The sequence below is a fragment of the Mus pahari genome, chromosome 9, assembly GCF_900095145.1.
Source record: "Mus pahari chromosome 9, PAHARI_EIJ_v1.1, whole genome shotgun sequence".
Lineage (NCBI taxonomy): Eukaryota > Metazoa > Chordata > Mammalia > Rodentia > Muridae > Mus > Mus pahari.
In genome coordinates, this window is record NC_034598.1 from 30255681 (window position 1) to 30267263 (window position 11583).

An 11583-nucleotide genomic window follows, 5' to 3' on the forward strand; every position below is an offset into this window, starting at 1 on the left:
GCCAGTTCCTGGCAAACACAGAAGTGGATGCTCACAGTCAGCTCTTGGATGGAACACAGGGCCCCCAATAGAGGAGCTAGAGAAAGTACCCAAGGAACTGAAGGGGTCTGCAACCCTATAGGTGGAACAACAATATGAACTAACCAGCGCCCCCAGAGCTCGAGTCTCTAGCTGCATATGTAGCAGAAGATGGCCTAGTCAGCCATCATTGGAAAGAGAGGCCCCTTGGTCTTGCAAACTTTATATGCCCCAGTACAGAGGAACACCAGGGCCAAGAAGGGGGAGTGGGTGGGTAGGAGAGCAGGAGGAGGAGGGTACAGGGGACTTTGGGGATAGCATTTAAAATGTACATGAAGTAAATACCTAATAAAAATTGGGGAAAAAAAGAGGTCTATAGACCATTGTTAATTCTTTATTCAAAATATAAGAAATACCAGATGCAGACACCCACAGCCAAACAGCAGATGGAGCTCAGAGACTCTTACGGAAGAATAGGAAGAAGGACTGTGGTTCCAAAGGGGATAGGCTCTCCATAGGAATACTAACAGCATTCGCTAGCCTGGACCCTTGGGGCTCTCAGAGACTGAGCCACTAACCAAAGAGCGTACAAGGGCTGTACCTTGGCCCCCCTTCACATATGTAGCAGATGTACAGCTTGGTCTTCATGTGGGTTCTGAACAACAGTAACGGGGGCTTCCCAAAACAGTTGCCTGTAGATGGGATGTGTTCTAGCTAGGCTTGTCTGGCCTCAGTGGGAAAGGAAGTACCCAGCTTCTCTGAGACTTGAAATACCAGAGTGGATGATATCAAGGGGGGGCTCCATCTGCTGAGAGGAGAAGGGAAGGGAGGATGGGGAAGAATTGTGGGGAGGAGTGACCAAGAGAGGGGCAGTGAGCAGGATGTAAGGTGAAGAAGTGGGGGAAAATGAAATACCAATCATCTTAACTTCTTTTCCCATCATATTTAATATCTTTCTTGCTGACGATCATGTGTTCACCAAGCTATGCACATGTCTGTTTCTGTTAGCAGGTAGATTTGTTTCTACAAAGGAATATATTTTTGCTTCCTTTATTAAGAATTATGGACTTTGAGTACAAGTTCTTATGTCCTCACCATGTGCACCTGACTCGCAGACACCTAGATCAAAGTATTTAGCAATATGAAATTGAATAGACTTCTCAGGAATTTCTCAGTCATGCATCATCTTAGTTCTAAATTAGTCGTCCCTCTATGCACACGAGTCCTGTACCTACCAGTTCAGTCTGCTCCAATTAAATTTTGTGTAGATAGCCATTTGAAGATACTATCTTTTTCTGCATACCATTATTTTTCAAGCAATACAATGTACCAACTATTCATATACTATTTACTGTGTATTAATGATTTGTATGCAGTATAGATATATTTAAACTTGGAGTTTTTTTGAGGTTATACATGAATACTCTACCATTTTCCTGAATATTTGGATTCAGGAAAATGTTTTGGATTTTGATGTCTACATAGATGGGTCTTGGGAACTCTTCTTAGTGGATTTTGGAGGATGAGTGTCCTATATTCATACAAATATTGATGAGAAGTTTTGTTGTTTTCTCATCTCACTTTTTTTTCCATTTATTTACTTGTGGTGTTGGGGGCAGGACTCATACGCCACATTATACCCATGGAGGTTAGAGGATAATTGACAGAAATCTCCTCTTCTACATTATGTATGAGTGCTAAGAATTGAACTCAGGTTGTAAGATCTGGTGACAAGTGCCCTTTCTCACCAGTGGCTGCTCAGCCTACCTTTGCACTCGTAAATTTATATAACTTTATTTAAAGATTTTAAACAGCATCTTATAGTTATGGAAATAATTTCAATGTTAATGAAATATATGAAGAAGAGATTTTTAACCTTCAACCATTGAAAATTTGTCTCCCATATCAATTGAAAACATTTTAAAGTGTTTTATTGTCTATTTTTTTATGCATATGTGTTTGTCTGGGTGAGTGAAGATCATAAGTCTGTGGGTTCCTGTAGAAACCAGAAAAGAGTGTCACAACTCCTAAAACTGGGAGGTACAGGTTGTTGTGAGCTGCCTGGTATAGGTTCAAGGTCCTGAACTTAGATTCTCTACAAGAGCTGCAAGTACTCTTAACCACTGAGCCATCCCTCCAGCCCATAAAAATAATTTGGAACAATGAAGTGTCACAGTATTCAGACAGACATTCACATTTCTTCTTATGATGATTTTGTATTATTTCAATTTTTTTCCTTTTTCAGTGCTGTAGCAATAATTTTCTATACTTTGGGGTTTCTTTTTTCATGTCTATGTTCTTATGAAATGGTACTAGTAGTAAAATTAAGTAAGGTAAAGAAACGACTTCCTAAGCATCTAACTTCATGTGGGAGACAGTACAAAGATTCACCTTCATCCTGAGTTATTTTTGTATTATAGTGAGACACAAAATTATTTTTTTAGGAGTTCCTTATAGAAAATAAGGCACCAAGGGGGAGTGTTATTGAAAAGGAAGTTTGCAACATCCTTAAACCCTGTGACTTTTCTACTTCCTTATGTTCTGCATCTGCAGATATAATCTCAGGTAAAAATAATTCCCTTTATCTGTACCAGATAAAGAGTATTTAAAGCTGAAAATAATACAGTATAATATGCTTTCTTGCAGATTTGGTATCCTCATAAAATTATCACAGGGCACACAGCAGAAAACTATGCATTCCAAGGACCCTATAGTGATTCTGGGTGATAGGGCAATTTCTTATTACTATTTCTTCATGTCTACTCAAAAAACATCTTGTCAAGTCTGCTAAACTTGTCATAAATTGAAGGGATCTCATTACGTGTTTCTTCGGATCTGTAAATTCCTATAACAAGCACTTTGGATAAACTCGGTGATTTCCACTGAAGAACAAAGAAGTTGTTTCAACAGGAGCTTCCTGATGAAGGATATGGGGCTACACTTGGGTTGGCATGAGAAACAGGGCTTGAGAAAAGTTGCTGAATTAAGGTATCCATGGTTTGTGTACTGACCACCCTGATGTGCCACTTCTTTTTTTTCACTGTTTCTATTTTTATCTCTGATACATTTGCAGTGTCCAGATCCACCGTGCAAACAGGACTTGCTGGCTTACCTGGAACAGATTAAATTCTACTCCCACCAGCTGAAAATCTGCAGTCAAGTTAAAGCAGAGATCCAAAACCTGGGGGGAGAACTCATCGTATCAGCTGTGAGTACTGCTGATTATTTCCACTGTTACACACAGAAGACACTAGAAACAGTAACCAGAGTGTGGCTCAGTACATCTCTCAGATGAATTTAACCTAGGACAAATTCTGTCATAGTATAAGGTATATGAAATTAAGTAAGAACACTTTCCAGGTTTCTTTTTAAAATTTTTTAATATACATTTTTGTGTGTGTGTCTCTGTGTGAGTGCATGTGTGTATGTGTATACTTATATATGTATTTACACACATATACATATACATATACATATACATATACATATACATATACATATACATATACATATACATATACATATACATATACATATACATATACATATACATATACATATACATATACATATACATATACATATACATATATATATATATTATTTTTACTTCAGAGATTAAGCAATATATCAGAATTTGAATACTACCTTAATAAGAAATTCATTGTCATATGGAACAGTTTTCAAACCTTATAATGTGTACAGAGAGAAATCTGAATGATTTCTGTAAAATTTTAGAATAAGAGAATATAAAAGCATAGATTAATTCAATTATTTTATTGCTATTTATTAGTCTTCATTTTCTACATATTTAGTTTTATAACACAAAACTTCCAGTCCTGAGACAAAAAAAAATCCACATGTTAGTTTTGAAATAATATATTATAAGTATTTTTGGTTAAGGGAACTTGCATAAATTCTTTGGTGGCCTTGAGTTTCAATCTGCTTTTAAATTTTCATGGTAGAAATAATGCCCAGTGGTTTGTGCTCGCCTTTTAATAGCATTATATTATTTCTCTAGAGCAGACACAGTAATAAAATAATATTTGATGTCTATATTGGATTCAGTTATCAGTGACTTTGAGAAGGACATATACCAAGATTATAAATTTAAGTTAAAGTGTGATGAACAATTTAGGAAGTCACATTGCTGGAACACTTTTTAAGAAGCTGTACCAGTATCCTTATGTATTAGCATCATCTCATCCTTCTACATCCTAGCATTGAACTTTCTCTTAATGTATTGATGTTCTTGCAGTAAATGCAGTTACAAAAAAAGCAAAGGTTATCATCGGGGGCAGAGAGAGGAAACTAATCATTATTGATTCTCTATCTCTGACCTGAATTTAAGCTCAATTGTTACAATCACATTCCAGAGAGACATTTATTTGATTGTTTTGTTTTCTTTAATATATGAATCAGTTCATTCAGAAAGGTTAAGTAGCTTCTCCAAGGTCAGAAAGTAAATGTCAAAGTTGGGGTTTCCTGACAGAGACCTCAGTGTTTTATTTCTTCTGCTGCCCAGCAGTGAATCTAGGGGGAAACTGAGGCTTATAAGACAAGAGTGAATGGTTCAGAAAGAATTGGTAGAATTTGTGCCTCGCTTATTGTTGCAATAAAGGTCAAGGGTGAAAATAAAGATTTATTTCAAATTTTAGAATATCACCCAGACTAATATCAATGTTGAAAAATATATTTTTCAAAGAAAATATATTTTGTTAAATCAAAAGCCATATAAGCTATATCAGCATATCTAGGTAGAAATATACACTTATTCTTGGGTACTCATTTACAGCCCAGAGAAAATTATGCAGATATTGGTGGGGTTTTTTTTTTTTGGTTGTTGTTGTTGTTGTTGTTTTATTTTACTTTTGGTGTAATTATATAGTGATTAACCAGCTGTGCATTGCAACCATCATAAGTAGGAAATTAATTTAATTGAAGTAACCCACCAAAAAATGTAGGTTAGTCTACACTAAACATGAAGAAAACATAAATGCTTATTTACATGCTTCACAAAGTTATAAACACAGTGTCTTTTACAATGCATGGAATATTTTACGTAAGATGTTGAATAACTATATCAAGGTAAGGAAATACTGTATTTGGACATTGACTTCTGTCCAGCCTGAAGGACAAAGTTGACAGCAGTAGTACTGCACATTGCTATCGCAAAAAATGGTCTGGATTCAAAATTTAGTATTTGGTTTCTACCAACTGTTCTGTCACCTGCCCAATCTTTAATCATTAAAAAAAAATTTGGCTAGATCGTTGTAAGTCAATGACTATTTTTATGAGTATATTACATAGGTATATTAAGCTATCTGAGCTCCATTTCTGAATTATTAGACATCAAATCTTTTTTTTTCCCATTCGATATTTCACACAGTCATCATCTTTATAAGGTCTAAGTTCAAACAAATGTTATTTTCCAAATATATGCAATGGTTTTCATCTTACCCAGAAGAAAACCTCACAAAATAAGTGATGCATGTCCACAGGTCCAGTCTTGACATAGCTATTAAAATACATGACTTCTATACTCATCAATAAATGTCATGTTTAGCATAACCAGAAAAGCTTCCTCCTGCAACAAAGAGGAACAGATATAGAAACCCACAGCTAGGCATTGTGCTAAGAGGGAGAGATCTTGGAACACTCAGGCCTAAATGGGATGTCTCCATCAAATCCCAACTCTCAGAGCTCAGGGAACCATGCCAAAGAGGAAGTAGAAAGAGTAAGAGCCAGAGACTCTAGAGGACACCATGCAAACAAGGCTCTCTAAATCAACGTGAGCAAAACTCATGTTAACTTACAGAGACTGAAGCAGAAGGCACGGGGACTGCACAGGTCTGCACCGGGTCCTCTGTAGTTCACTGTTCTCATGAGAATTGTAAGTGTGCAAATGAGTGAGTCTCTGATTCTTCTACCTTCTCGTGGGCTCCTTTCCTTCTGCTGGGTTGTCCTGCCCAGCTTTCATGTGGTAGTTTTGTTTTATCTTCCTGCATTTTTTTTTGTTGTATTAAAAGAAAAATGACTGAATGAAAACCTAGCCACTAAGATAAAGGTTAACAAGTAAACAGTCCTTTATACCCTACTGGGAATAGGAAAACAGTTTTCTCCAATGGAGTGACACTAAATATATCCAGCACTCCAAGGCAGGCCTCCTTCATGTTCTTGAGTAGTCAATCAACATAAAATAGACTCCATAGTTGTATTTTATGTATGCTTTTATTTGGTTACAGTTAGCAGGTGTTTGTGTTTGTTTGTTTTCTTGACTGGTTATTTTTGTGTTTTTTTTTGTTTGTTTGTTTTGTTTTGTTTTTTGAGGGTGATATTTTATTTTGTTTTTGTTCTTTCTGGTTTGATTTTAGTATTGGGGGCTTAGGTTGTTGTATCAGGTTTTTGTTTCCTTTTTAGAGAAAGTACTTAAGGGGAGAGAAGGAAGAGGGGAAAGGATCTAGAAGGACTTGGGGGAGGGAAGTAATATGATCAAAATACATTTATACTATTGTCCATCCAAATATGCAATCTTCTTAAGCTATATAAATGGCATTATATTCGCTATTATTCAGTGTGGTGATTCAAATTCATGAACCACATATTGTATAGATAGAAAGGGCAGGATCCATTTGAAATCTGGGATTTACCACGTAAAAGTGGAGTCATTATGAGATCAAAGCTATTTGTCATCATTTTGCTCATAACTGTTCATTAGAAAAATAAATCTGCTAGGAGAAAGCATGCCACCTTTTACATTCTCAACGTCTGCCTTCAGGTAGACCTGGAAAGCTTTCAAAGTACATTTCATCTTTGTGTGCCAAAATATATGCTTGCTTGAATATTTCACCTTGAATATTCACCTTCTTCCTTTCTTTATATTTTTCTTTTATGTCCATCTTTTCTTTTCCTTCTTTAAATTGAAAACTAAGCTGTTATGAAGTTTCTCAACCAAGTTTCTGAAGCACAGAAACACATTTTTAGATATCACACAGATTTTGTATTTAAAACTCCAGAGTTCGCTAGAGGATGTATTTATTACTTCAGGTTCATGTGATAGCACTTCTGCAAATACACTTGATAAAGAAACAAGACAGAGTGGCTGGGAATCTGAAAGGAAACGGCAGGATATATTCTGTGAGTTCTGAGGACTAGGTCAGGGAAACTGAATTAATGAAGTGGAGTTACTTAAAATACATCCACATAATATAGCAATGAATTAAAATACATCACCTCTCATTTGTAAATCTATATGATACACATTTATCTTGAAGTTGAATGATTTAACTATAAGAAACCAAGATACAGTTCATTAAAATCACAGAAAAGGGGCTGAGTTTCTCTTTGTGCGAAGCACACTAGTATATCTAGACTACAAGGCAGTGGCTTAGCCAGTGGGTTTTTTATGCTGCTCAAGTTCATACAAAAGTAGCACAAGGGCAGTTAATCCAAGCACTCAGGAGGCAGAGGCAGGCAGATCTCTGGGTTTGAGGTCAGCCTGGTCTACAGAGTGAATTCTAGGATAGCCAGGGCTTCACAGAGAAACCCTATCATGAAAAGCTAATAACTAACTAATGAACTTTCTTACTTACTTGCTAAAAAAGTAACATGAATACATTTGAGTGTGTGGCATTAGTGTAAAGCAATGCAATACACCATGTATTAGTAACGTCCACAGATATACATCGTTGAACAGGCAAGGAGACAATTAATTCCTCCAGTATGCAGCATGGAGAAGAGAAAGCTACAGAAGTTGCCTGATCCAAACTTGGGCCTTGACTATTCAGTGTCAATCAGATGTGCTCTTTTGGATGAGGGACAAAAGAGGATCGGGGCAGAGGAGACAAGAAGACAAGAGGATACATCAGGGAGGCTAGCAGAGAAGCTTCAGTGAAGATAGCGTTGCTCATACTATTGGTATATATGTTGTGGAGTGGGGGTAAACAGAGCTTCATTTCAGAGACAATTGGCTTTAAGTTTGAGAGGGATACAAAGAGATTTGTGCATTTGGAAGTTAACTATGCAATGTTACTAATAGATTAAAAAACAAAACAAAACAAAACAAAACAACAACAACAACAAAAAAAACCCAGAGGCTCAGGAGGAAAACCACTGGGTTGTAAGGGCTTGTTTTAATAGGATTCAGAAGGATGCAGTGAGCAAGTCTCTATTTGTGAAATTTCAGCAAGCACATGAAGTATGAAGGACAGGTAAGACTTTAAGTTTCTGGGCAACACAAAACGCTACACATGGAGGGGGTATCATGTCTAGAAGTGCAAGCGGACATGTTCAATTTTAGTCATTGAAGTTAGGTGACAATGTCACATCTGAGGGGAGAAAGGTCCCGTGGAATCTGGGCATGCAGTGCAATGGTTGTTTTTATGGAAGAAGAGTCTTGAGAAGCAACTTGAGCCACTAATTCAATGAATGCTGGAGAAGGATTTGAAGAAACTGCTGAGATAGGATTTTTTTTTTCCACAGTGTAGTTCAGGGAGACCTTCCACAGTATGCAGGTTTACTTTGAAACATTAACCAAATTGGGAGGTAGTGTATCCCAGAGCTTCTGAGAGTGTCATCAGGAAGCTAGGTTCTTTTGCTCCTTCCACTTTGTATCTCTGGCTCTTGTTGCATTATTACCTAAGCTAAAGCCAAAAAAAAAAAAAAAAGTTCAGTAAGAATGAATGAAAGTAAAGCACACATTCCTGGTTTCACTTCACCCTTGGACATCAACAGGTGGAGCTTTCCCAATGACAAAGCATGGAAATAAGGCCTGGAGGCAAATCCTTTCCTCCACGTAGCCAGTTTCTATGATGGAAAGGGTGGGCATTGGTGGCATCCAGCAATTTCTAGCATGTTCCTCTGTTAAAACCAGAAACTCAGCAACTCATGTGCATGTTTTAAATATCTGCTTTTTAAAAGGTTTAATCTCTTGTGAAAATTAAGTTTCTTTAGGTATCTTAAATGAGTCCCTGTGCAGGAGTTGGTGACCATAAATGATGTCGACAATTCATGTTGCCTGTGCCTTAAGAGTACTCGTTCAGTTGATTCTTAGTAAGTACCTGGCTTTATTTGTCAAGCTGTAGCAGAAATAAGATGATGTTGATGGTGTCAAGTGAGACAAGTATGCAGAGAAAGTGAAAAGATCAGATCGGGACATGGGGGAGACCAGCAAATAGGTTGGCAAGAAGCTGGAGTGTAGCATGAAATATAAAAAACAAATCAGCCCACGCTATGGCCAGCAAGGCACTGGCGGACAGGCTGGCCTGTTCTCAGCCAGGCAGACTCTCTGCTGGGCGCAGAAACTAGCATCCTAATTTTGTAAGCAATTCTATGTTAAATCCTGCAATGGCAGATCCCTGAGGATAGACCAACTAAACCAGGGGGTCTCTGGCTACCTACACTATGTCTCCATGCACTCCCCTGTCCAAAAGTACATACCCTTCTCCTGCCTCCCCTCTCCCTCCCTCCAACCCAAAAGTCCTGCCTACTCACCGAGGGATTGGTCCCTTGAAATCTTTATTTATTAGGGGAAGGGTTCTGCCACAGGGGAGTATGGGTAGAGTGTTCCCAAACAAACAGAATCATAGGTATGCTGAAAGCCTGTTTATCCTTTGGTACTTATATAATGTTAAATGGAATTGACTAAGGGTTTCTCAGGTAAAGAATAAGAAGCATAGAGAAACAAAGAAATCAATGAAGACTCCACACAATAACATGGAAAATAATGTTTTCATGGGGTGAGAAGGACAGGATTAAGAGAAACATTAGAGGGATTGGGGTTCGACATTGAGAGTGTTTTGCTTTTTGTTTTTTGTTTTTTGTTTTTGTCTGAGTTGGGACTGAGGTGAATTAAGATATAATCACACATAAAGATGGATGAGTGGAGAGCTGAAGAGCTCCTTACTCCTGGATCCCATCTTCTGATAAAATTGGAGACATCTTCTGTTAACAGTGAAATTCGAGTTCTCTGTCCCAACTTCATGGGAGAAGCAGAATTAAGATGGCCATCTCCTCAATCACTCCTCCGAATTGCTCAGAAGAGAAGGTAGCCAAAGGCAGGCACAGGGTTTGAGAGAGGGGGCAGAGAGACTGTGTGTTTATACATGCCGCAGGGTTTGAGAGAGAGAGGGCAGAGAGACTGTATATATGCTGCAGGGTACTGCCTGGTGGTGGAATGTGCCCCAGCCTGTTCAACCTCTACCACAAGAACCTGAAATCTCAATGACTTTCCAAGTGCTTTCTTTCAGATCACCAGGGAGTCACCCAAAAGACTCGCTATGTATAAAGTGCCTAGAATGCTAAACAGATTCATACGTCTCCATAGCCACTTTGACTTATGAGGGTCTTAAATAAGAAAAATATTAAGATTATAACCTCCAAGTGGTTATCCAGTACATAGGATACCAGAAGTCAATCACTCCCAAACACTTTCAATTGTTCCTGTAGCCTCTGGAAGCACAGTAGCCAGTGGGATAACTGTTCAATTTCATGAAGCATGCCATAAAAGATAAGAAATAAACACTGTTATAGTCTACTGTGTGTAGATATATAAATTCAGGGGAAAATCAAATTACAAACAGGTTTAAACTCTCAAAATTATCCTTTTTCCCAACTGCCATGTTTTTAGCTCACCAAATTTTCTACTACATAGAATTGAATAATTATGTAACTACAGTGTTTTGTGGCTTTCCATTAATGTGTTTAATTGTACGCACTTACCCTGAGGCAGGTGTGCCAAAGCCACACTTTTGAAAATTAGAGAAATATATGAAACTATTCCATCGAGAGGGAGAGGATCAGCAGTATTTGAAATTTTTCCAGACAACTGCAACTGAGCTCTAGCCCACATCAGGGAGCAGTATATATCAATTAAGGAATGATAGGGGTCAGCAGTAATATAGCTATTGACCAAAGGAGCCACCAGGGTCCACAGAACATAAGCAACCAAGTACATACAAGTAACTCAGTAAGCTAATGTACATGGCATTAGGGGATTACCTAATGAGCTTTCCCAATATAGTATATCCATTTGTCTAGGCATGGAAAAAAAAATAAGAAAACAGAAACAAGGAAAGATTTTGAAAATTAGCACAAATATTTATCAAGAAAAAGACATGGAGGATCAAAGTATAAAATTGAAGCGTAAATAAAGGAAATGTGGATTGGGAGAATAATGAAGAAGAAAAATGAGAAAAGTGGAAAGTGTTCTTATTAAAAATCTTAGCTCTAAAAAGTAGGTTTTGTTCATTGGTTGGTTTATTTGTAGAATCACACTAGTCAAAATCACTATATTCTATAGTGTATCCAGATGCAGTAACATTTGGTACTACTATATTTATATTTAATATTGTAGCTATCTTAACTTTTTGAACATGGAAATAAGTTGAAGTGTTTTAATTACTTATTCCAGGACATAGAGTTAGGTCTCAGCAGACACAGGACCAGAATCTTGGACACCATGTTCTGAAGTGGAAACTTAAGTGTTCTTTGGAAAGTCAGTTATGTTTGATGGTGTTTTGCTAGGGCAAACAATATGAAGGAGTGGTTTTTTTTTTTTCTTTCTTT

At 37.4% G+C, this 11583-nt stretch overlaps 1 protein-coding gene across 2 annotated transcripts in view; it reads left to right on the plus strand.

Moving 5' to 3' along the window:
• Ctnna3 (catenin alpha 3) overlaps positions 1–11583 on the plus strand; it is a 1475129-nt gene that overhangs the window by 1424367 nt on the left and 39179 nt on the right. For both annotated transcript variants that reach the window (XM_021205680.2, XM_029542317.1), the window contains exon 17: positions 3092–3226. In XM_021205680.2, coding sequence (XP_021061339.1) covers positions 3092–3226 — 135 coding nt within the window. The remainder of the gene's footprint in view (positions 1–3091; positions 3227–11583) is intronic.